Raw genomic sequence first — 26,454 nt, 5'->3', positions numbered from 1 at the left:
CCACACAATGCTTTGGTGTATGTGTTTTTGCCTCATATGAATGCCATTCATGCTTATGAATATGTTGGTGCTTCACTCCAGCTTGATACACCTTTGTGATGATCTTAAAACAGGCACAGAGTGAATCATACTGACAAAAAGACTCTATTTTTACCTGCTCAGTGATCATTGACCCTGTTCCCCAAGAAACCCCTTGGTCCACTCTGCACAGTGACAGACAGGCACATCTAATCTGAAGTTGCATTATTGATGCCTGATCTTTTGCGTGGCCCAGCCCGGGCCCTGCGTCTTCCACACCTCGTAATCAAGCATAATTGAGGTTAACTGTACGGCACGGCTGAAACGCTAGACAGGTAAGCCGCAGCCTCTCATGATTAATGTAGTGTGTTAGTGTTCTGGGCTCTGACCTTTTGAGATAGGCCAGGCACCATTTTTAAGTGAAAGCTCTGCCTCTGCCGAGTTGTGGTGTTGTCCATCAAGTCCTCCTGCACCCCTCCACCCACCACCCCACCATCATCCCCCCTTCCAAAGTCAGATCCTTGTCTTGCTGCCTCATTGCCCCTGACCCATGTTTGTTTGCCTACATGTCTCATTTTACAATGCAGAACCAAAACCTCTTTTTACCACTCAGGTCCCCCTTTAAATTTGGGTATGTTTTATGTATTGGGGAGAAAAAGTTAATGGGCATTGGTTGAGGGTGGATCAGGAGAGAAAGAAAGGTGTCTTTGACTATTTCAAACAAAGATTCTGGGCTGCTCTATCTTACTCTGGAGATGTTCTGCTATATAATTCTTTTCTTTTGACATTGCCAGTCAAAGCATTCATTTTAGGCTTAATTTGTCCTCCAGTGGGCGACTGTTCAGACCAGTGAATGCCATTGTCCGGCCCCCGGTTGGTCAACGACCTTCCGTGGATGTGAATTGGCAGCGAGGTCATGTCCTTGCCTTGCTCCCAAACATAAGCATTGTCAGAGTTGACTGAGTAAATTTACTTTTGACTCAGGCTCATTCAGACCCTCACAGACATACACACTCAACAAAAAAAGATGAACTGTGAGCATACAAAAAGACAATCTTCCTTTCTGCAGAGATTTGCAGGAGAATCAGAAGGTGTACTTGTTAATCAGGGATGGCGAGGACCAGGGTCACCATCTGTAACATAGACCAGGGGCAGTAAATGGATGAGGAGGGGTGAAAGGGCACCCTCAGACATTCCTTTAGAAAATAAACAGAACAAAAGCAGGTATTCCAAGCAGATCGATCAAGTTGACTTTAGTTTTTGCTGTTTTCTTAGTTTATAAATGCGATTAATGCAGAGATTTGATGCAAACGCCAAAAAGAAAATTTGCCCAGATGCACGAATGCACAAAATGGCAACGTTTCTACTGCAGTTGACATATGTTTCATTAGTAATGGTTTCATCCTCACATTTCAAAAGCCCAGTTGGGAGTGAGTTTAATACAATTAGAGGGTTATCTGTGGTGAAGTGGAGGTGTCTGCTCTCTTCCTGTTACCGTATGGTCTGACAGGAGGGAGGGATGGCTTTCTGCAGGAGGCAGAGGAAGAGACAAGCAGATGCCCCGTTAGAGGAAACACCCTGGTCTTTTGTTACACTGTGGCTGCTCTGTCCAGGTTTTATTATCTACCAGAAGAGACGCTGCACAGCAAGTGCAACCCACCAACACTCCCTCAAACGACACGGTATCACAGTTTGGGTTCTCATTCGGCAGGCGATTTAAAAAAATTCTACGAAACACATCTTTGTTTTTCCAAACAAAAGTTAACAAAAATGGATCAAAGGAGGGGAAAGAAGCAGTGACCTCTGGCATTAAAGCACAAGCAAGTGTATTTAATGTTTGGGGCCACCCCTGCCTTTGTGTTGAAGCCACTGGTTCAATGAAAGGAGGCAGTAGGGGTCACTTCAGGCATCTGCTGCTCTCCTGCACCACTCATCTGTCCATCTGTGTTCGCCGCTGCCCTTCTGTCCACTCATAAGCACTCACAGACACACAAATACATATACAAAGACACTCCTTCATGTTGCGTGTAAATGCACATATACTGTGGATGTGTAAGTCTGTCGGAGTGTCTCTATTCTGCATCTGCTTAGTGCAAAGGGCCACCACCTTGCACTGACCTGAGTTCTTGGCTGGAGAAAGGCGTCAAGCTTTATTATAGAGGGAACTACAGTATCTGCAAAGCATAATGGTGGGAACTAGTGGAAACCAGAGAAGGAGGGAACCCTCTAGAGGCAAAAAATAAAAAACATTTGTGAGGAGAGAAACAGACACTGAAAAATAAATAAGTTCTTGCTGGGTTTTATCAGTAGCAGTTTAAAAGTCAGGTCTTCCTGGCTCCTCTTTTCTCTTCCCCTCTCCACATTTAAATCGTATCCATTCAGCAAATCAAAGCACAAGATCTAAGTCCTCGCGATAAATTTTCTAATGCTCCTTAATGCCCGTTAAACAAATTTCTGCCTGCTGAGAGGTCCTCGCTGTCTGAAAGATCAGCGTGATTTATGCCTTTCCTGTCGCTGATGAGGACATCACAGATAACAGAGAGGTTAAGTATGAGGAACATCTATGTCTCCATATGAGCCAAAACATTTTTTTAAGTCTTGGAGAGGCTCCCGGGCTTTCCAGTCAGAGCAACACCTAGTAGATCTTCACTTATGCAGCCTTACAGATCTCTGAAGAGGAGCCTCCACGCACAGATGTGGGGTGTCAAGACTATTTGTGTTTCTGATGAAAAGGGCCCGTCTCTTTGCCAATTTCGGTTTGCTTAGACTCATATATTAGGACCGAGTTTCAAATAAACACAACTCTCTCTTTTTTTTTTTTTTTTGCTCTCTCTGCCTCAGCATGGAGCGGAGGGACAATAAGGTGGTTGTGATGAGGAACTTTATAGGAACATTTAACTTGAGAGTGAGGGATTGAAGCGGGTAAACAAAGCATTCCTTTCCCTTTCATCACCATTTAACTGTTCCCTTAACATTCAGTCTCACCTCCAGGCCAGTGCCCACCAGACCAGGGAACTTGTCAAATAAATATAAATCAAAAAGTAAAGGTTTATCCCACAAGTTAGCATGAAGCTGCTGACTTGATTGTGCAATGTTACAGCATTTCTAATCCAGCATCAGATGCAAAGACAAAGCGTCTCCCACAGTGCACTTGTGAGCAGCAGGGATAACGTGTCTCGTAGTAGCACCCCGGCGATGGTGTTCCAGACGTATCGCCTGGGGGGCCATTTGGTTATACTCAGGGGAATGGTTGTTGTGTCAGTCATTTGCAGCGGCCGCTAAAGAGTGCACTTAGCATCCTCTGTTTCCCCCTAGCAAACATGTGGGGAGTGACATGATACTGTACAAGAGCCTAGACAACATATAACATTTCAAAGCAATTTCCTAATTGTTTCCAGGCCAAGGTCGATAGTCTATATGGAAGCAATCCCTTCTTTCAAACTTTTCTTTTTTCAGATTGGGAAACATTAAAGTGTTAAGTAAACTTGACCCAGGCAGGGTAATTCATTGGGAAATAGCTGGGGTTCGTACATTCAGTGCCATATCAGTGACAGTCAGTGGATTTCCTTCTGCTTGGATGGTCACCATATGTTTATATGGTTTCTGTGGCGCAATCCTGAGCCAGCCAGTCACTGAATAAAGCCATTTGTCTATGATGAGAGAGTGTTTACAAAGGGGAAGAACAGATTAGCAAACATACCTGAAGGCAAAGGTGCATGTACACAGATTATTGGGGGATTCTGCTGATTCTGATAAAACCTTCATCTTATAAAGTCTATGTAACTACATGGAGTAGTTTAACATTGTAGTCTAAAAGCCACCATATGGTATCATTTCTTTTTTTTTTTTGTCAAATGCCATTTAGTATGATTGTAGACCATGCATTTTTAGTATGTGTGTGATTCAAGCATATGTAATCACCCAGGAAGTAAAAGAAGTGATTTTCTTTAAGTTTCATCATTGTAGGGACGCTACGTTAAGTTATTCAGGCTACTAATTTAAAAAAATACAAGCCATGTGATTACATTTTGTCATTTAATGAATCCACTGATAAAAAAAAAAAAAGACAATGTCTTGGCCTCTTATTCCCTTATAAAGAAGTGCCCCACAGTGCTCCTATGGGATTGTTGTGTCTTTTGGTGAAGTCAGGTCTGTAAAAACACTTGAAATCAACATAATGAATGTAAAAATGGTTGCATTAATCATCAGACGTCCCAGACGTTGTTTTGAATTTTATTTGTACAGTAATGGTGTGGAATATTATCCAGTAATATATGTATATAAATGATCTTATATATCATTGTAAAAGCTCTTTACACTCTAACTGAATGCACCTCAAAACTCAGATCCTATATGCAATTATGAGGTAGACATTAATAATGGTATTTTCCACCCTCTGCAAAAAAAAAATATCGAATACACCTTAAATTACTCTTATCAATGTAAGAAATATATGATTATCATGAAACTCTGTACATCACAAATAATAAAATAATTATAGAATAGAAATTATACCGATTTGAGTGCATTTTGTATATTTACAAAGAAATGCCGTTTTCTCATTTCTTCATTCGTTGCACTTTGTAAAGTTTTCAACTGTACAAATATTTACAGCTCGAAAAATAATGAACAGCAGTGCATTCAAAGCTAATGTGCATTTAAATATCGTCTCGTTTGCGAGTCTTTTTTTCTTATATTTTCGTCATCACAGAATACAAACTCTCTCTCTGACCGCGTGTCCTTGGCGCAGTCAGCTGTGGAAGTGCATTTCGTAAAGATGCAGACTTTTGAGCAAAAAGTTCGCCTCAGTAATGTGTGTGCTTTTTTTCTTTCCTTTTTTTTTTTTTTTTTTTTTTTTTTTTTTTTACAAAAGGGCCCCAGTCAGGCACAAGTCTGGTTTTGTGTCCTTTCTGTCCACAAAGGCGCACGACGCCTCTCCGAGCGCCTCTAAACTGGTCTCCAGTAAGTCAAAAATCTCTTGAAGGCATAACCACCACCATCTTATCTCCTCTCCTCAGACCAGTCTGTGTGTGTGTCTGTGTGTGTCTGTGTGTCTGTGTGTGTATGTGTGTGTGTGTGTGTGTGTGTGTGTGTGTGTGTGTGTGTGTGTGTGTGTTTGGTACATTAGACATTCACCCCCTTTTTGGAAAACAGGCACTTGTTCGAGCCTGTAATGACTCAAACTGGACAGTGGCAATTACGGCCTGGATGCACATAACCAAAAGAGTCCGGCCTGTCTGCCAGGATCACACGGCAGAGCTGCAACAAAGCGCTGACAGGCACAGCCCACTGTCCTCTGGCCTCGGCACGAACAGGTGCACAGTCGGACTCAGTAGGCCAACATCTCGCCTTGTACCCACTCCTTGTGCTATGAGGACACGTCTCGCTCTCTGGGAAACAAATGCTTGTTTGATGAGCGATGACTTGTTGGATGGATACGAATGAAGGCGTAACACTTTAAGGCAGAGTGTGAATTGCTGTGGCTGTGCTGAGTCTGAATAAATAGCAGATATCGCCTGTGTGTGCATCCCTTTTGAGTAAAGATAAGGCGCGTCATGCGTCAAAGCATTTCAGACATATGAGGACTTTATATCTTCAACCTGGGACCCATCAAGACCTATCTTAGATTTTTTTTTCTGGCTTTGAAAGTTTTTAAGGGGTCGCTACCTGCACCCACACTGCTCCACCACCATGTCCTCGTACTGTTTGTACACCACGTTATTGCCCGAGTCTATGTACAGGATGCTGATGGGGCTGAGTTTGGTGGGGACGCAGCAGCTGGGCGGGGTGCTGTTGGGGTCCATGGAGTTCATGAGCGTCTGTATGATGGCGTGGTTGGTCGGCTCGAGGTGCGACCTCAGGGGGAAGTCACACACCCCCTCGCAGTGGTATGCCTCGTAATCCAGGGGCGCGATGATCCAGTCGTCCCAGCCCAGCTCTTTGAAATTCACGTGCAGCGCCTTTTTGCTGCACCTGGATTTGGATTTCTTCCCGTGCCTCTTCCCGTGCCGGTTGCTCAGCGCGGTCCTCCGCCGCCGCCGGGGCCCCTCTCCTTTCACCCCCCTCAGCGACACCCCCTCCTCCGTCACAGCCTTCACCACCACCGCCTCCTCCGTCTCGCCGACCGACCTCCGCGACTTGATCTTCTCCTTCATCTCGTTGAACAGGTTCTCCCTCTTCTTGGAGCGGGTGTAGGCCACCAGGATGGCCTTCTCCCGCTGGGACCGGCCGCCCCTGTCCAGCCCCAGCTGCCTCAGGTCCACCTCGGTCTCTGATTTGCCCATAGTGACGCGCAGCTGGAAGCAGAGCTGGCTCCCCTGCTGATAGTAATGGTGATGATGGGGGTGATGATGATGATGGTGGTGCTGGTATGCTTTAAACATTTCCCACACGTCCAAAACCTCCCAGCCGGCCTTGGTGGAGTCCAGCGGGTCCAGAGACCTGGAGTCCAGCAGTCTGTCCGAGCTGCAGGGGTAGACCTGGATGTCGTACAGACCCGTCTGCAGGGAAGTCTGCAAATCCCCGGGCGCTCTCCTAAATATCCTTAATTCCACCCCGACCAGCTCCTCTTTGTCTGAAAGGGTTGAGACATCAAACAGATACTTTTGTCTTCGCAGAGGAGAGTGCAAAAGATCGTCTGCAAGGATAAAAGAAGAAAATAATTGCAGTCAGATTCACTTAGGGTGTACAGTGTTCAGAGGGATGGAGGGAGGGAGGGGGACTCACATTCTCCCACAGAGGCCTTCTCTCTCTCTCTCTCTCTCTCTCTCTCTCTCTCTCTCTCTCTCTCTCTCTCTTGTTTTTCAAATGTCCACCCTGAACCTGCCTGAAACAAACTACAGCTGACAAGTCCTCAGTTTGGATCAGAATGAAAAAAAAAACCCTCTCAGTTAACACCACGTTTAGAATTGGTAAACACTATATCACACAGATAAACACATCGCTTTCCTCCAGTTTACTTTGTTTTGATTAGAGTCAGAAACCCACTGCATCTTCTGTAATGTCACAGGCTAAATGAGGGTTATGTTTGCAAAGCCTCATTTTAATCTTCCTCCCTTGAAATTGTAGCTCAAGTTTCTTGGTTTCATTTCATGCAAATGTGCGCACGAACTATTGGTGAGGTGATATTGAGATGCAAAGCACAAAGCATGAATATTCTCACATCTCCTCCATGTATTTATCCACTAACCATCTGCTGTTGTAGGACCAAAGTTCGTTTTTGATATTGCAGTGACAATAATCCAATCAAAATGTGATGCCACGCCACCTTTAATCAAAGCCAGCATATTTGAATGAAAAGCGTTCTGCCTTCATTTCACTTGATGAAAGGTTGATTATTCATTTCCAGCTCCTTGTCAGGACGGAGGTAAACTTTTCCTTCCTTACAGCCTCTAAAGGTCTTTTAAATCTAAGCAGCAGTCAAAACAGCAGAAATGTGGTGAGTTTTCTTTTTTTGAGAACTCTTGCAGAGTTGTAAGGCAAAGAAAGAAAGAAAGAAAGAAAAAAAAAACAAGGGGCCTAGTGATGTGAAGGCCCCTGGGTGCTGCCAGACACAACGGACCAGAGGCGACATACTGTACACTCAACTGAACAATACACAATTAACGCATTATTCCCTGCTGGAGACCCAGGAGGCCTGCAAATATTCCATCAAGGCGAACCAGTGAGACTGGAATATAACAATGCATGAAAAAGCGTTAGGGTTTACAAAACACAATAAATGTCTGCATTTAGCAAGTATTTTTCATAGATGGGTTTGGGATGATTTATATTTAGCCTATGATATCATGCAAATCAAGCTGCAACTTACACTGAAAGTAGAGATAGAAAGATTTTTACTACAAAAATATCCACTATAACAAGTTATTTTGTACCATTTTCTTTTATATTGTTTGTCTGGTGAAATACAGAGAGACTTAAGAAAATGGGGGGGAAATAATCGTTTGATTCCCTGCAATTTTTTACTCGTTTAGTAGTTTGAGTCAATGCAGAATCCGGAGCAGGAAAATGCCACAAAATTCAAGAAAATTCTTAAACACACGTTAATTTAAAGACGAGAAGAAATCCTCTCCTTTAAATGTAAAATATCTCCCACATATTTAAGAATATAAGTGAATTAATTTCCTTGTTGAGCTGTTTCATTTGTGGTTTCTGTTTTTGGATCAAATGAAAGCATCGGTTGCTTTGTCTCCATTTCTAAAAAAAATAAAAAAATAAAAGTGGCATGTCTACATCAGAACGCCCCTGTGATATAATTTGTAAAACTTGTCCTAAAGAGATATTTGAATCTAGTTGTCAGTTTTCCTCCGTGAACCCTGCCGAGTCAAACAGTAAAAGTAGATTGAAACCTTGTGCTCGTTTCAGTGACTTTTCGCGTATGGTCTGCATTAGGATTTTTTTTTTTATAAGACCTCAAACAAATCGAATACAAGTTCACCAGATAATTAACAGGTCTGAATTCCCAACTTCCTCATTAAAGCACTTCCCCTCTTATATTTCATCTCATCCTGCCAACGACAACATTCCCCTTAAAACGCGCCTGCACGGACTGACTGACTGACTAAACAGACTGCTGCTGGAATTATTGAGGGACATTCGTGTTGACAGTTGTCAATGTACAAAGTTTTCTTAATTTCATTATTATGTAAAAAGCCAATTTTTTCCATTACGCTTAAGATGCTTGACGATGGATAATTGGGGGCGAACGCGGTGAATTTTACTGCTCGGTTAAAACGGCATCCTGTGCACTTTTGTTTGACCTTGCTGCTTGTATTTGAACAAATGCAAAACATGTTTTTGTCATCTATGCCTCTGTTTAGAGAAAGAGAGAGAGAGAGAGAGAGAGAGAGAGAGAGAGAGAGAGAGAGGCCGGGCTGCACCATCTGCGCTTTAATGAGTTACCCCAAGTGCCAAAAGTAATTTTCAGATTGGGGTTATTCTTTTCTGATCTTGCCTTTTCTGACCTCCAGGAAACACCCTGCCTGTTTTTTATAAGCAAATTTAATTTACCTGCAAAAGTGTGAAAGCCAAAGAAGCCGTAGATCAGAGGTGCACTCTGTAAAACCTGTCCCTGCATGGATGAATAATGCGTAAAAGACGCAAAAACCTGTTTCTTTACGCGTCAAAATGCTGCCCCAGTGTACATTTCTTTCCTGATGGAGGCGATTTGAATAACGAAAACTCCCAGCAGAGGTTCACTCTGCAGGTTAATGCAATGTAACACTTTGGGGATGCTGGGAAGAATCCCAAAAGAAACCAAATGCGCTTGAGCTGAAAGAACGGGAAGAAAAATAATTTTCCGTAATTAAAGTGGCGGTCGCAAAGGGAGGTTCCGCAGTAAAAATACGAACCACTTCACAGCGCAAGAAGTGCTCTTTCATTTTTTCCCCCTCGTCGTTTTTTGGTGATGTGCCCATCGTGGCCGAGCTGGGTCATTATGGGAGAATAGACAGTGTTTGATATGTTATGACATGAACACTCAATTAGATCACCGAGTTCAAATACTCCAATCAGTCGTTCGATGCCAAGCAGCTCTCAGAGGGTCCAGCTCGGGGTCAGAGCCAGTGACACATCACATCAAAATCACAGGAGAAAGTGAGGCGTTTTTCCTATCAAATCAGTTCACACTGCAAGAAATGGCCACACGGACGAGCCTATTAGCTTTATCTTCACTCTTAAAACATCCTATTTTGTCTGAAAACGAGCAAGTTGTGAGAGAGCACTGCTTGGTTTCATTTTTTCCTTTCTCTTTTTTTTTTTTGGAAAAAAAAAAAAAAAAAAACGTGAAAAATTAAAGTTCCTTGAAATTCCCTGGAAATAACTGCAGCTGCACGTCACCAAGGAGGTAGATGACAATGTGACTGAATCATAACTCAGCAATGATGGATACTTTTTGCAGCGCGCAGTCCGCGTCCGAGAGCTGAGGCTCGGAGTGTTTCAGACGGGAGGGAACGCAAACAAAGATTGCTTTTATTTCTCCTGCAAAGATTAACTCGCCCGTCCCCTTGTGTGTGTTGGATGTGTTTGTGTTTATCAGATTGTGTTTGTCCTCGCAGGCCGGTCCAGTCACTTGGTTACACATGTTAACTGACCCAAACACCTGCTTCTCACACCGACCCGCTCTGCCATGGCCCCCAGATCCCTTTGTCAGCACTAGTTGTGGACAAACCGGGCACCATAATGGCAACAGACTGAACTTTTTAATATGTGCCTGATTTTTATGGTTAAACTGAGTTTCTCTTCTACATGTGTTTGCGTTTGGAGATGAATGAACAAAGTCTAAAATGAAACAGCCACCGAGTGCTCTAATATAACTGAAAAAAAAAAGTTTCCTCTGTATTCACGTGGATGTTGGGAGCAGAACAGTTTTTGCTGCAGCCTCCGCTGACGAGTGATTTACAGCCTTCATTTAGAGAACGCCTTAATTACTGTTTTACTGTCGTGTTACCCAGAGGTTAATTTTAAGTGTAATATAACTTAATACTCGGAAAAAGTTACATGTTTCAGCGGCTGTGCGGTAAATAGCTCCTAAAAGAACCACGAAATTGTCCATAAATAACAAATAATCCTGCAGCTTTCAAGATTTCTCTCTTCTTTAACACTTACGCTCGTGATTTATTGTTCATTTGTGTGCGTAAAAGCGAATTGGTAAATTATGTTGCCTCTTTCAAATCGTGCGTAAAAGTTGCCGTTGTGAGTTTGTTTTTCTGTACTTTTCATGCATTTACTGTATCTATAAAAGAGTGGAATATTAGACTAGACAGATGAATGAAAGCTGTGCCACAGAATTATGCAAGACTGAGCAGATGGATCTGGCAGCGGGCTGAAACCAACCTGTTCCTCTGTCCACAAAACTTGTTATGGTGTTGGCAGATTTAGAGGAGCGGAAAAAGCTTGCGTTTAGTCCGAGCTTCTCTGCAGCCGAGTATGTCCTGTATATGGAGAGCATGTATTCATGCGGCACAATAGCGTCCTTTAGCTCTTCTTTGTGATGGCCCGCGATAGCATGCGAAGACGCGAAAATGTCTTTTAGGAATTTGGATGACCTTTGTCCGTCCTGATGAGGGATCCTGGCTCCCCTGTTCCTCCTCGGCGCAGAGGGAGAGATGATAGCAGCAGCCTGGAAACACGGTATATTCCCAAGGAAAGCAAGGAGCAGGCCCAGATATAGCGTTACGAGTCGAGATGCGTCCATGGCTGGAAGAGTCACCGGGAGATGTTCAGAAACTCTCTTTTCCCGCTCAGTGAAGTTGGATTCTGGGGGCCGCCGGAGTGGGAGATGGTGTGCGCGTCAGGGTCGGAGAGCTGCTACTTTTGCGCTCTCCGGTCGCACCAGAAGAAGTGCGTTTTGCGCTCTGGACTCCACACAAGAGCGGAGACTGTTGGGCCGAGAGAAACACGCCCACATGGTCGCTCAGTGCAACAATTTCATGTCACAGACCTCCAAACAGACGCGCACTAGAGTCAATGGACCGCCACAGGAGACACAGACACGAGAGTCCACGTGAGAAAGTTTTTGTTGGTGGTGGTGGTTTAGCAGCCAGTTGCTGAAGAGTCGACGCTGTCCACAGACAATAAAGGTCTGCTTTATGTTGGATGAAAGTATCGTAAATTATGATATTAATTAGTAAATCAAATTACAATGAAATTAAACTGTTCTCAGTTTCCTCCCATTTCTCTTGGATTTATTTTAGAAACTGATTTGGACAAAAATAGAGCTAATTCCTTTATCACAAAGCTTATAAAGTTGATCAAAGTAGATGTAAGCTCACACAGTTTTCTAACTGCAGTCCTCCTCATCACAAAACCTCTGAGAGCCTGAAAGGATCCAAGCACACGTCGAGTCAGATTAGATTAGATTAGATTTTACGCACAGATAGACTGAAGACACTGTGCACATAAGGGGGTCGTGGAGCATTTAGTATTTTGAAACATGCATTTGGCAGCAGAGCTTGACACGTTATTTAGTGGAAGGATTAATTGAATGAATGATAGAATGAGGCAGATGTAATTTCAGGATCTAATTTTGTTTTTAGAGGAGAGGAACGAATCACTGCCTCAGAATCACTGAGGACAGAAGTCTCGTGCATTTAAGTGTAACCTCGAGGTGTGATCACAGTAAACCCACAACATTCAGCCCCGACGTGGAGTCGTTTAAAAGCCTCAAACACATTTTAAATAACACCAGTGACCTCTAGTGGCCATTACTATTTATTACAACACAATGTTTCCCACAAACAAAGAAACGAGGACAAATGCTGCATTCACGTCCTCTGGGAAAATCTACCAGTATGACTATGTTTAGAAGTTTAAGGTGCACAGTGTGGGCCAAGACACCGAAGTTTAAGCTGCTTTATTTTAAAACCATCCATTAATTTGGACCTTCACTCCTGGACGTAGACGTCTTTTTATACTGATAGAAACATTGAAATGTCATATCAAAAATCTCACAACAAGCTATGAGGTTGTCGGGTCAAATGATGGAAGTAATGCATGTATTTAATTGAATTCAAAGAGAGCATATCACTCAAAATACTTCTGTACAAGTCCTTCTTTGTGGCCTACAGTCAGACAAATATAGAGGCAAATGAAGGAAAAATCAGAAAATGTTATCTTCATGTTGATTCATCAGGGCTCAGACTGGACCAACAGATTCATAACATGCCGCCAACAGATGAAAATGGACAGATCTTTAATCTATTTGTATTGTGTCTGGTCGTTAAATGTTGAAGTATACAGAACACTGTACCACGTGCAATCATTTGACATGTGTTCACGTTATTTTGTCCGCTCTCTAAACATGAGCAGCCTTTTGGTTTTCATCTTGTATTCTCAGCGTGTCAGATGGATTTCTGTCAGTATACATTGAATCAGGGCACAAATATGCAGGACACAGAACGAAGAAAGGCCTGTGTACTTTGTACAAACATTTTTAAGTTTGATGTGCAAGCAACATGTAATGATAGGCAGATGGGTGTAAGTGGGTGTCTGTTTGCATCTGGGTGCAAACAGCATCTGCCTAAATTAAAATCAAAGCTTGGATTGTTGGTTGCAAATGGTGTTACAGGAACTTGTGAATTGTGCAGAATACCATATGGTAATAAAGTGAGGTGATGCTGTAGTGATCAGGGATCAATCCATTTAGTTTTGCTTCTGTTTGATATCGTCTTGTTGTTCCAGCAGAGGGCCTCAGTGATGAGAAGACAATCTGCTGCTCACAGGTCACATGTTAATATTTGGTTCAGCACCACCCAGTGTCCACAGCTTCTTCAGGATCCAATGAAACACTCACTGTGACGATCTCCTGTGAGGCAAGACACAACACTAACATGTGGCCTGCAGGTCACTTCATACATACACATGACACCGTTTGATTCCTCTGGGCTGCAGTGACTGTCAATCAGGTTCCTGCACTAATTTCCTACTTGATTCAATGACGCACTTCCTCATGCACAACATTCGAATGCTTTTACATGCAGAATATTGTATATATATATGATTAATTGTGACTTGAGCGGCGCCCACCTCGCTGATTTCAGCACCATGGAGAGCAAACTCGCTCTTACACCGAGAGGAAGTCAGCACAGTGTATTCGGCTTCATGCACATCACTGCACACACAGCGTGTGCTGAAATTACGCAGGACCTATAATGTCATGTTGTGGATTTTAGCGCATATACATCCTGTTATATTATAATCCAGCCTGCCTGCAGCTCATGGCCCTGTATGGTGGAGGGGAGTCAGTGGTTAAGTAACGCCTCACGCGTTATGTAACTCACTTGGGATGGCAGTCATATTGTGCGTGCACCGTCAGTGGTCTCGCTTCGTGTCCAATCGTGTGTGTCCTCAGACTGCACACTGCTCTCCACCACCCGACAGTCTAGAACAGCAGAGCGGAGGCTGGCACCGCCGGAGCACCAGCAGCAGAACGACCCTTTGTGCTTCACCGACTGACGCGCATCCTTCAAAGAGGAACCATCACCAGACAGACAGACAGACAGACAGGCAAGCATTTCTTTTATTGTCTTTCCACCAAAAAAAAAAAAAATATTCCAATCCAATCCATCATTATCATCCGGCTAAAAAACAAAATGAAACTACGGACAGGATGGGAGCAGGTGGGCTGTGGAGGAGCTGTTTACAAGTTCAGGAGCGAGTCTTTTGTCACATCATCCAAAATGTTCGCACACAGTATGAAAATGTTTTGGGGGGAAATGTGGACACGTTAGGTTTGAAGTTGGGTGTTTACATCACCACTGGTTACACCCTAAACGGTACTTGGCGTGTCTTTAATCCAGAGGCATCTGAGAAAAACATCCCCAGCAGCTGACGGGGGCGCCATATGGAACAAAACAAAATCTGAGTGATGATGAACATGATGGAATAGAAAACAAGCCATTTAAAAGGCAATGTGGGAGAAGATGCTGTCACTGTCAGGGGATATCGGTACATGGAAATCTAATAGGCCTTCAGAAACAGTGTAATTGGGTTTAAAGTGAAATGTGGAAAACAAAAGGAGGCATGTCAACACATGGGAGGTTCCTTGGTCGGAGCTGTTGGTCTGTTTCATGGTTCATATTATCAAAAATGTTCTATTTAGTTTTGGATATTTTTTAAGAATTTCAGCACTATAAACATCCCATGTGGAAACATATGGTGCTGTAACACAGAGGGTAATTCTGTTAGGGGTTATCATTGTGTTTTTCTCTATAGTACAAGCTTAATATAAACTTCTGTACTACTAGAAAACCATCTGATGGATGTTGATGTTGGTTTCAGTATGCTTTACGCTTCCCGGAAGGATGTCACAATGATTTCCCAGGAATGACATCATGCAGTGATGATGCACTTTGTATAAGGGTTGAGGAGCTCAGAATAAGTGTCATCAATGAAATAACACAACCGAACGCCTCATTAACAATCATACGTGACGTCAATAGAACAAATAGCCTGAGTGCATCATGATGGGTTAACATTAAATGGGAGTAAGCAGTTTCACATTAGTCCATGTGCATGATCAACATGGGAATGCACATAGACTGGGAGGGATTAAGGGAATTTATTATTCACGCCCACTCCATGCTGTTTTAAAAGGAAACCATCTGGATGAGGGAAACAGCTTCAGCGGAAGCTTAATGACTTGTTTACCAGTCACGTACTCAGTGTCTCAGCATCCTACTGACAGCTTTCACAGAAGTCGTATGTTTAGACGGGTTTCTGGGGCGACTGGGTGTTGCTTATGCAGCGAGGTTGGCTGTTGGTCACGCTTAAGAGAGCTGAAAATCCTGTGTTTGCAACTTAGATAATGCTTAGCTTGTTGCTCAGTAGGTAGGCAATCAACATTTTCTGGAGTCAAGCAGTAGGTTTGGGTGAATGACCAAATGCATGCTCTTACTTTGCAGGAGCTAGTTCAGGTCAGGGACAAGTGCGAACAGGCACAATGTAACATTACAGTAACTACACAGAGCAGAGCAGCGAATGTGCATGCATCTGTATCCAAACACCTCACAGGGTTTCAGGTTTTCTGGTTACAAGCTGAAGGTTACAGGTTACAACTAAGTCATAATTGGCAAAGGAAGATAGCATTGCACTGGAGCAAAACATATGAGACACTGCTCAAATCATTTGTCTCCAGGATGCTAACATGTAGCTGATCCCTGACTCTTAATTCTTCATGTTCTGGCCTTATAAACCTATTATCTTACGGTTTTCTTTGTTCTAGATTTAAAAGATTTGATCTATTAAACTCTTCGCAAGAAAAAAAAACAAACATCCATATAAGGTCCAAAATTCATTCATTCATTTTATCCTACAAACATGTACATGACTAAATGTAAGTCAGTAGTAGATGGTTAAGCTGACACAAGCTCAAGGACAAAGTGTTCATTCAACCTGAGAAAAACACTGTGCAGCTGAATGGTGAACAGAATCACACCACCTCGGCACACTTGAGAATTTTTCTCAGTGAAGGACAGGATGAGCAGCAGTAGGCTACACTTTGTGCGGATTTAAACATAATTGGTCCCATCTAGCTGGAGTCGGTGGTGCAGCATTTTTCCCTCGGTTGCTAAGACTGTTGCTAGGGCACGGCTCTGGTTGCTCTGCCCCTGCTTGGTGCCTATAATCAGATTCTGGTGTGCCAGTGTGCCAGGCAGCCTGTGCATTGCCACAGTATGCTAATGCTGTGGATGCCTGAAAGTAAAAGCGAGGCTGCAGGGAAGGTGGTAAAGGCCACCCAGAACGCAAGTCTATTTTTGAGTCTGATAAAAGGAGGTGGAGTTTGATTCCCACTACACTCTGCTCTATATTTGCAATCCTCTTTGGGACTCAGTGGTTTGAAGAAAGAGGATTTTGCACATTTTTTGCCTGGGCTGGTCGTATATAGAAAGTGGCATGACTGGCGGTACCATCTGGATGAAGCAAGGGAGGACAGGTTCAGACTCACTGATGCAACAACAGCACGCAGGCCTTGGGGTCACTTACGTCATGCCCAATGCAGAAAAGAAAAAAGAAAAAACACGTATGCGCTTATGCAACTGACCCCCTTAGGCAACGACTCTGAGAGGAAATCAACAGGCGAGAGGAAAAGTGAAGTGATTGTATAAAGTTTATTCAAGCATGAAAGAAAATCTGCATTATTTAGCTTTAAAGCATCAATAAAAGATGTTTCTTCCTTGTTTAAATGTGCATGTCGAAAATAAAAAGTTCATCCCTAGACTGGAGTTAATTTCTATTTCGGGCTCTACTTTTTTCAAGAGGATAGTGCATCGTATCACTACATCATCCATTATGTCTCAATGATAGAAGCACTTTGTAGCTTTTGGCAGGCAGTCTCACAGTTTTGGCAGAGAAAGCTGATAAGGAGAGTTAGTCTAGTTTTGCTTAGCAGAGTGATACACTGAAGTGGGACACCTTTCATCTACGACTCTGCTTCATCTGATCATCTTCATCTGGGGTGACTTTGATGAAGAGCCGTTATATGAAAAGAGCAATACTCGTAACACCAATCTTTCATCTTTAGAGTTGTATCTGGATTGAAATCACATGCAGGTGTTATTTTAAATCTATTTCTTTCATATTTTTTCGTTTGTTTTATCTCTTTTATCGTTCTCAGACATGATAGCAGCATGGCTCTATGGTAATGTAAGTCTGTTGGTCAGCCAACCACTTTGGTCCAGATTTAAAATCTTTTGATAGATTTTCGCAAAATTTTCCACAGATATTCATGGTCCCCAGAGGATGAATCCTAAAGATTTTAGTGATCTGCCACCATGAGGTTGGCATTTGGGATTTAGAATAAAATATCTCAACATTTAGCAAGAGGATTGCCATCAAATTTGGTCAAAGTATTCAAGGATCTTTGAGGATAAATTCTAACGGCTTAGTGATCATCTGACTTTACTTCAGCGCCACCAGCAGGTCAAAGTTTCGACTTATTAAGTGACATTCTGTGTCTCTGTTTGATGATTTAAAAGGGCACTTATTTGTCTATTTTTAGAGGTGACGTGTAGAATTTGTTTCATAAGGTCATGCATTCAGTGTGTGCTGGTCATGGCTGGCTCTAGGCTTCTTGAGCCATCTGTGCCAGGCAGGATGTGTGTGTGTGTGTGTGTGTATGTGTGTGTGTGGTGGTGGGTGGGATTTAGTGGCGTAACAGAGTTCAGACAGAGGGCCCTTGTTTACTAAAGACTTGAGCGCCACGTCAAAATGCTGCCACATATACAGTCCACAGAAAAAAATGACTCAACTGATTTTTCTCCCCTTTTTCATTCATCAGGGGAAAACTGTAGGTGAAGCACAATGGGACCGTTCCAAGAATATGAGGTGGGTCCTGTGATTGCTACTGGTGATAGATTCCTGTATGTTGAATGACCCTTTTCCAAATAGAAGTGGCTTTTATATGCTAAACAATCCAAAATATTAACAAAATTCAGTCTCTATATAAAGTTAAAAACATTGTCATCCTGAAAAAGAAGGTACGCTGTGTTAAGGTGGTCTGACAGATGGGTCTTTCTGAATAGGAAAAGAAGTCACCGGAGAAAGGAAGCCCCCGCAGCCGCATCCCGCGTTTGGTCCTCCATCCCTTCAGACCAAAGGACAAAGGCTCGCCTCTGTCTGATTCACCTTTTTCAGAGGAGGAAGGGAAGGAGTGTGACGTCAGCTCAGATCACTCCAAGAGGACCATCAGCACCAACAGCTTTTGCTCTGGTAAGAAGTTCGGCTCCAGTCTGACAACAGCTCCTGAAAAAGGCCTCAGATGGGCAAGTTTGTGTCACAATGCTCTTGGCTGGTTGGGTAAAGGTAAAATACTAAGTTAAAATAGTGGTAAAAGTGGGGCTGATTTTTGTCATATTAAATGATTCTCCTGTTGTGTTTATTTCTTAAAATAAATGAAATAAATCTTAATTTTTTAAAATTCCTTTTGCAACAGAAATAAACTTGTTTCAAGAGCCTTTTCGAACAAGTGTGAAAATTTTGAAAGCAGATTGAATGACCAGTCACTGCTTTAGAATCACGAAAAACGTCACTTTATTCTTGAAAATTCTTCATGATCATAAATAATGGCAGATCTTTTCCCTTCTTATAAGAAAAGAAGACGTGTGAAACGTTTATTTCATTTTTACCTAAATTGGTCTCCTTAATATACAGCAAATAAGAGACTACAGCTCCCAGAATGCCTGTATGTGTGTGTACAGTAAGTGTGCCTGTGTGAGTACACTGTGTAAACTACTTCATGAAAGTGTTAAACCATTATGGAAGCTGTGGTGGTATCTGTCAGATAACACTCAGGCTGAACCTTGAGCTCTGATTGCCTGCTTGTGTTCGCTGCCTGCCCCGCGCTGCCTGTTCTTGGCTATTACTGTCTGTTTACTGCCTGTTTACAATAGATGACACCGGCTGCCCCACTAGTCAGTCTGTGTCCCCCTCCAAAACCCCGTCAGGCTCAGAGCAGAGTGCCCACAGCTCGCCGATACTCCCCGAGCGCAAAGCCAAAGTGAAGAGGGTGAGGGTGATGGCCGAGTGGAGCGGCGAACCACGGAGCGCGCAGAGGCACAAGAGGGAGCTGAGGTCGGCCATGAAAGCCAGAGGTAAAGAAGAATACAGAGATAAAGATGAGAGGATAAAAAAGATTGTTTGTTTAAGTTAAATCAGCCTGAGGATCAACAACATTGGAAATGTTGCACTATTATGATGTGATCCTATACTGTATGAACATTATTTTTTTTTTTTTTTTTACATGCACAGCCTTATACACAGCACACTGAATGTATCTACTACTGCATGCCAGTGGTTCCTCAAAGACCAAAGTACAAAACCTGTATTTGTCACATGTCAGCAGCTAGCAGATTCTCTGGTATGTTGACTTGGACAAACACTAGCTGGGGGAAACAGCTGCTTGCCCAAAAGGAGAATAATAACTGGAGTGATTTGCCATCTGAGCTCTCTGAACGCATATTTTAGAAACCCTGCACTCCAGTCTGTGTCCCAAAACTAAACATCCTCTCTATTCATGTAAGGAAGGAGAAAAAAAAACTGCTTGATCATGTGTCAGAATGAGGCAGACAGCTGATTGGTTGGGGATAAGGTTCGGGAGCTTAGCCAATTAGGCTGATTAGCTGGAGGTTACTACACTGATTGAGTGTGCACAGACTCTCAGTTGACTCACCAAGTGGTGGAGGATCACATAGTTTTGAAGTATTTTATTTGACACAGTCGTCACTGGACACATTAATATGGTTTTGTTTGATGGCAAGAGATGCTACTCAGGTATGGCACTGACTTCATTTTAACACAACATGTAGAGGCCAGTTTTTCTCTGCTGAAGCAATTGATTTGATTATGTTCTGTTCGCTTACACTTGTTTATTTCAGTGAACTTTGTAAAGCACTATGAGACACTCTGTTGTGATATTGGGCTATACAAATAAAATTGAATTGAATTGAATTGAATTGAATGTTCTAGACTTCAGTGTCATGCTGAGGTCTTTTATACACAGTGTTTTATATAAAGTGTACAGTGAGCAGACGAATGACTGGATGTCATTGGCTAATTCTGGAGTGTTACTGGCATTTGTCTAACTAAGAGTATGGTTTATGGGGAGTGTCCCATTGAGAAGCTGTTGTATGACAGTGTCTGTCTGAGGCTGTGCTTTCTGGTTGGTAAACCGTAACATAATGGTGCTGCTCGATTCTGCACTTGATCCTTACAGGATAAGATGGGGCTGCTAGAAGGTGCGTATTGAAGGGAGATGTTGAGATGAACTGACATGAAAGGAAAACTGGATGCAAATGCCCAATGTGTTTCCATGACAACATAAGATATTATAATTGTATTCACGTTATGCTTAATTTGTAAGGCTTGTGCATAAAGTGAGACTAAAACTTTTTCTGGTCATACCAGACCAAGTGAGGCTGTTGCAGCAGTAGTATCCCTGAGTGTGTTGATTTGAGTAAGAGTGTTATTTCTTATGAAACTCATTTTTCATTGAAAGATTGTGTTCTATGGCCCTTTTTCTAGTCTAGCCTTTGAGCCTGCTAGAATACTAATCCAGTGATGCTCCTCCCTGCAGGTAGTGAGGCAGACTTCAGCTCCTCCAGCAGCACAGGCAGCCTGAAGACCAGAGAGAGCCTCAATTTTAGTTCAGCTGGAAAGAAGGCTCCTTCTCGCAGGTGTGGGCTTCATATATATGATGCATCATCAGTATGTTCTCGTCACTACACAGATTAGGACCGTTTCCATTCATATTGTATATCTTTTTTTAAAATTTTTTCTTATATCAAGTCGAGGCACCCACATCAGACCACTCCCAGTGTTCAAACCAGCCGGTATACCTACAGCCAACCGAGATGCAGAGCTCTACGCTCCCTACAGGACTCCTCCCAGAGCCGCCTCTTCAACCAACAGCAGCAGCTGCAACTCCAGCCCCACCTCCAGGTACCAAACATGGCTTTCATGTCATGCATTATTAATAAGCCCAGAACAAAGGTTTGAAAATGGAGAGGGAGAGAGAAAGTTGATCAGTTGTGTGACCTCCTGGTCACATCTAACCTTTCCATATGTCTCCACCTGGATTCATTACAAAACCAACCCCTGAGGTTAGATTTGGACTGTGGCGCAGGCAGTGTGCAGCATAACTATAACTGAGTGGGTGGCTGGATTAAGCTCAGGCTTCTATTTTATTTCCTCTCTTGCAGCCAGCTGGGATTATATCGGTCATGATTCGGCTGTGGTTGGGATTAATGAGGATTTGATATAGCAAATGTCTGAATACGGACCCAGACAGTGACCCTACTGACTGCTGCCCACTCGTAACTGGATTAGAGTGAACACACCTTGGTTTGGAGGAAAGAAACGAGGTCATAAATATTTCAGAGTGGCAGAATTGATGCATGAACTGAATAGCCTGAAGCTCAAAAGTGTTTGGGACCACCGTGAATTTCTTACATGGTGCTCCAGGCTTGATATGAATTAGGTTTAGTTTTTGGCAGCTCAGCCCTGCATAACATTTCACTTAAAAAAAATCAAATCAAATCCTCCCAGCAGTGAAATGATAACATTTTGCCTTTTTCGAATCAATGCAGCAGCAGAATCTGCAGACTCATATTTGCAGCTTCCAATGCACTCTTGTCACTTTAAGGCATTCAAGTGTCATGTGACATCTTTTCCTCTTGCATGCTACCTTCTCCTGGGCTGTTTCTATTTCAGGCGGCGATACAGAGCGCTGCCATCAAAGCCTGAAGTATCCCATGTTGCTAGGATATTGTGTTAGTGGAAGAGAGGGGCTTACATGCTGCTTTGCATATTGTCCAAATCCACCCACTCATCCTCTATAGAAAAAAAAACCCAAATCCTTTTATCAGTTCTCTTTGAGCATAAGACACTGATCATAGGACATGCAAAGGGCATTTGGATGCTGATGCAATTAGCTTCTAGATTAAGGTTTTATTCTAGTAAGGTGATTTCTTTTCTTGCCGACTGCTTGCATTTAGATAAACCAGGTTTTTTTTTTTTTTAGAGGTTTTTTGCCTCTAGTCTACATGCCAGTAATCCTGTGTCAGACAGTAATTCCAGGCTTCAGGGAGCATCTGCCCTGACAGCACTCTCTCAGCTAGACAAATTACCGTCTACAGGGAGCGATTTTACTTTTTAAGCATCAAATTGGTTCGTTTTCTGCAATTGCTTCAAAATGTCTAGTTGGGAACTGATGGATAATGTTGGTTTTAACGGGGTAAACTTGACCTTTTAACCAACATATTTGTCTCTCGGGCCAATAGAAGAGCAAACCTGGGCCGCTACCATTCCTGTGGAGACAACCATGGCATCAGACCCCCCAACCCTGAGCAGTATCTTACCCCTCTACAGCAGAAGGAGGTGACCATCAGACATCTGAAGACCAAACTGATGGAGTCTGACAACAGAGTCCATGACAGGTTAGTTGAGATTTAATGGTTTTGAGGCAGGATGATAGTGGTTCTATATGGGGGGGAAGGGGGTTAAACTAGAGTTGTGACGTAATGCCTACATGCAGCAGCTCAGCTCAGCTCAACTGAAAATATCCTCTGAAGTGTGAACCCACTGTATTATATAAGATAAGAAAACAAACTGTTCAGGCTGTTTCCAGTTCATCTGCTCTGTTTCGTGCATTAGATTACACTGTACATTATACAATTGATACCACTCGCATATCTGTCAGTTAAATATAAAGTTACAGCCAGTTAGCTTAGCATAACAGTTCCATAGCTCTGTCCAAAGTTTAGCCTGCCAAAAACCACAACATGTCTTTTAGTTTTTGTACAGATTTAATGAATAACTGTGAGCTTTGCAGGTACAGTCCTACTAAATATTTTGACAAAGGTTGTAAGCATACTGAAGGAGCTAGTATGGCTAGCTGGCTGAGAAGGGTTTCACTAGCTGTAAATTAAATGGTTTCATATCTAACACTTTGTCTTAACTCTAATGTCCTTGCACTCACTGAGGCCAAGCAGCATCACTCCTTCCCTGCTTCCTGCATGAAGCTCAGCTAATTGGCAGCTGGCTGTAGCGTCATTCAATTTTAGCATATTGACATGAGAATGGTATCGGTCTCATCTCTCAACAAGAAAGGAAATAAGTATATTTTGCAAAATGTGAGTGCTTGGTGAGTAACTTTGGCTATTTTCTTCCCTCTTGATTAGAGAGACGGAGATCGAAGAGCTTAAGACCCAGCTCGGCAGAATGAGGGAAGACTGGATTGAGGAGGAGTGTCACCGGGTGGAGGCACAGCTGTCCCTCAAAGAGGCTCGCAAAGAAATCAAGCAGCTGCGTCAGGTGGTGGAAACGATGAAGAGCAGCCTGATGGAGAAGGATAAGGGAATACAGAAGTACTTCATCGACATCAACATCCAAAACAGAAAGCTGGAGTCCCTGCTGCACAGCATGGAGCTCGCTCAGAGTGGCACCAACCTCCAAGACGAGAACACCTTGGACTTCATCTGTGACAGCCCAGATGGTGGTGGTGGTGGTGGTGGGAAGAAGATGGTGGGGGAGGAAGAGGTAGTGATGGAGCTGGGAGAACAAGGGGCGGAGGCCATGGCGGACAGCGGGCTGCTGGTAGACGATGAGATGGCTAACAGAGCGGACATTTTGGAGCAAGTCTTCATGTCCACTGCGGTGGACTTCAGTCAGGACTCTAGCGGTAAGCTGAATGCAGAGACGGAGTCTGGGCCTGAGGTGTCTGCGCTGTCAGAGGGACAGTTGATTGATAAACCTATTGCACCTCCAAATACAGTTTCCTCCACCGTCACCATCTCAAGCACACCTTCCCAGCAAAACGCAGAGGACAAAGGAATCCAGACCGACGTAATGCCCATATCTCCAGACCTGCAGGCTCTGCTCCTCCAGCTGCTGAAGTTCCATGGGGCAACAGTGGGGGACACATCACTGTCCGCCTCCAGTAGTCTTCTGGGCCTCCCAAACCTGCCCACCTCCACTTTCACCACTGCCACTCTCCCCGACTTGACACATCCCCCACCCAGCATGCCCAGTCCTGCTCCCCCAGCGAGCCCCGACACCTCCACCGATTCCGGCATGTGTTGCTCAGAACCTGGAGAGAGCCGCCGGTTCATGGAGGAGCTGGACTTTGGTGTCGGTGATGAGGAGCCTTGTCTGTCACCGGGACTGGATGTGGTCGGCAAGCGTTACTGGAGCAACAGTTTCCTGGTGGATCTGGTCGCAGTGGCAGCACCTGTGCTCCCCACGGTGGCCTGGCTGTACTCGCGGCACGGTGTGGACGGAAGCGCTCCGGTGTACAACATAGCTGCTCTTATCAGGGGCTGTTGCATCATGGGATTGCACTCTCTTCGTCATGTCACTCACAGGCCGGATATGTAAAGGCTTCCATCCCGCATGCACACACCTAACCTTGAACTAAAAGCACTTAAGCATCTTCTGAGAGTATTTGTGCGATTTGTTGCATTTTTGTTCAACACTTGATGGTATCCATGCAGTTATTTTGGTTCCAACACTGTTACTTTGCACTGTACAGTCACCATGAATTGAGGCAAAATGGTGACGCAAAAGGGATTATTTTTAACAGGGGTTATTTATATATTTATCATTTACATGTATAAGCTGATCATCTGGGTAGATGGTTATGTGATATCATTGTCCTGTGGTGTCCCTAGTTGTCCTTGTGTTTTTAAAAAGAAAGTTCTTTATGTTACGATGACATTTTTCAGAGGTGAAAGAATGAATGTTTGTTTGATGGGTTCTGAAATTTGAGTTTGAGTTATTGTTCAAAAAGAAACCTTAAACCTTCAGCCAAAGCTTTAATGTGAGTTCACTGTTATCGTTTTGTGAAGAAGTATATTTTTTTTCCTCCCTGGGAGTAGAGCTTTATTCAGTACAGCCTGTGTATTGTTCATAGAAATAAGTTGACGCTTCAAAGCAACTGACACTTGTTATGTGCCTGAGCTATGTGCAATACTGGTGGTTTACATCAAATGTCCTTGTATCTTTATTATTAAAGCATGATAATTCTGGCCACCTGTTGTACTGATGTCTTTTTTTTTTTTTATCTGGGCCATTTGTTATGGGGGAGGAAACTGCTGACAGGGAATAATTGTTGATGTTTGGCTCATGTATGACTTTTGTTAAAAATATTGGCCAAGACTGGGAGAGCCCAAGTTTCTGCATTCGCACAAGATGTTCATATAAATTAATAAAAGGGGGAAATTATCAAGTCTAAACCCAAGTGCAACCAAGCGGCGTCCTGATGACGGCTCATCTTATGTAAAAGCTTTCCTGGCCTGTATTTTCAGATGTCCCTTGAGTCGCGGAGCTGACAGTGTAAAGTGCATTAGATCCACTTTACTGGGATCTCTCAGAAGCTGTAAAATGCTGTCTGTACCAGCAAAAGCTGGGTCAGTGCCAGAGCAGATGTTTGCGTACCTGCAAAAACTACCATTGCTTTCTTTAGTCATTGCATAACACCCATACTAAATGAAAGAGGAAGCTGATTATGTCTAGATGAACTAACACTTGGCATCTTTGCCATGACTATTCCATCTCCATTCTCCACTCTGACATATGGTGCAGCATCTGAGATTGCATAACCATGACCTCTCAGTTTATAAGGCATCAGACTAATGAGTCATCAGATGCTGTAATCCCCACTAAATCTGTGTATGCTAGATTAAAATGAGTGGGCAGCAATAGTTCTAAGTTGAACTAGCTAAGAACTCACTAGTCCTGTAAAATCAGTGTATTTGATACTCAAACCTTTCAGGACAATTATTCACCCAAATAGCTTGTTCCCTTTCTGAACACCGATGACGTGCATTTTCCCTTTTTAAAAGTGGGTCAGTCTCTGAGAGGCTTTGGCAGGCAGGCAGCATCCCCAGACAGATGGGAGTGACATTATTATGGGGGTCAGAGGAGTGATGACAACCGTCTGTCAGTTCAGGTTAAATGCCACCTTAGTGTCAGACATTATTTTGTGATAATTACAACACCTGTTTTAGCAGCTCAGTGAGGCTGTACTTGACATTGACGCTTCAGGCTAAATGCTAACATCTGCATGCTTGGTAGGTATGGTTACCATGTTCCTCATCTTAGCTCAACATGCTAATACTTCATAATAATTTAGAGCTGAGGCTAAAGGGGATGTCATGGGTTTGCAGGTGGCTGGTTATATAAAAGTACTGCACAGATTTCAACCTAATAAAAGCAAAGATCACCAAAGTTACAATGAACGTCTTTACCAAACTTCATGGCAATAAATGTTGAGGTATTTCACTCACCCACACATATCAACCTTCTGGTGCCACTGGATGAACACTCGGAGGATGAATAGAGTCATTGTTTCATCCTCTGGGGAACGTGAATGGGTGTATAAAATGTCATGGCACCTCACCTAAACAGTTTTTAAGATAAGACATATCTCTACTACAACACTTC

General features: G+C 43.2%; 2 protein-coding genes across 4 annotated transcripts; one reads left to right on the top strand and one right to left on the bottom strand.

The window, feature by feature from the left end:
- Positions 1–4,252: 4,252 nt before the first annotated feature.
- Positions 4,253–11,335, bottom strand: gdf6a (growth differentiation factor 6a). The gene is made up of 2 exons (XM_070835342.1): positions 10,852–11,335; positions 4,253–6,655 (listed from the first exon to the last, which is right to left on the bottom strand). Exons 1-2 carry the CDS (start codon positions 11,210–11,212, stop codon positions 5,682–5,684), a joined length of 1,335 nt encoding a protein of 444 aa, XP_070691443.1. The 5' UTR covers positions 11,213–11,335; the 3' UTR covers positions 4,253–5,681.
- A 6,456-nt stretch (positions 11,336–17,791) lies between these two features.
- Positions 17,792–25,018, top strand: sybu (syntabulin (syntaxin-interacting)). 3 transcript variants are annotated; one of them, XM_070835542.1, is made up of 7 exons: positions 17,792–17,841; positions 18,039–18,225; positions 18,960–19,106; positions 20,588–20,687; positions 20,800–20,952; positions 22,293–22,448; positions 23,193–25,018. In XM_070835542.1, the coding sequence occupies exons 1-7, from the start codon at positions 17,818–17,820 to the stop codon at positions 24,385–24,387; spliced, it is 1,962 nt and encodes a 653-aa protein (XP_070691643.1). In that variant the 5' UTR covers positions 17,792–17,817; the 3' UTR covers positions 24,388–25,018. The 3 variants fall into 3 exon arrangements, with proteins under 3 accessions (XP_070691643.1, XP_070691642.1, XP_070691644.1); XM_070835541.1 differs by having other exon boundaries at positions 18,906–19,106; XM_070835543.1 differs by lacking the exons at positions 17,792–17,841; positions 18,039–18,225; positions 18,960–19,106 and adding an exon at positions 19,724–19,785.
- Positions 25,019–26,454: the final 1,436 nt, after the last annotated feature.

Source organism: Pempheris klunzingeri, chromosome 8 (assembly GCF_042242105.1).
Source record: "Pempheris klunzingeri isolate RE-2024b chromosome 8, fPemKlu1.hap1, whole genome shotgun sequence".
In the NCBI taxonomy this organism is placed as follows: Eukaryota; Metazoa; Chordata; class Actinopteri; order Acropomatiformes; family Pempheridae; genus Pempheris; species Pempheris klunzingeri.
This window is presented reverse-complemented; position numbering and strand designations above follow the sequence as displayed.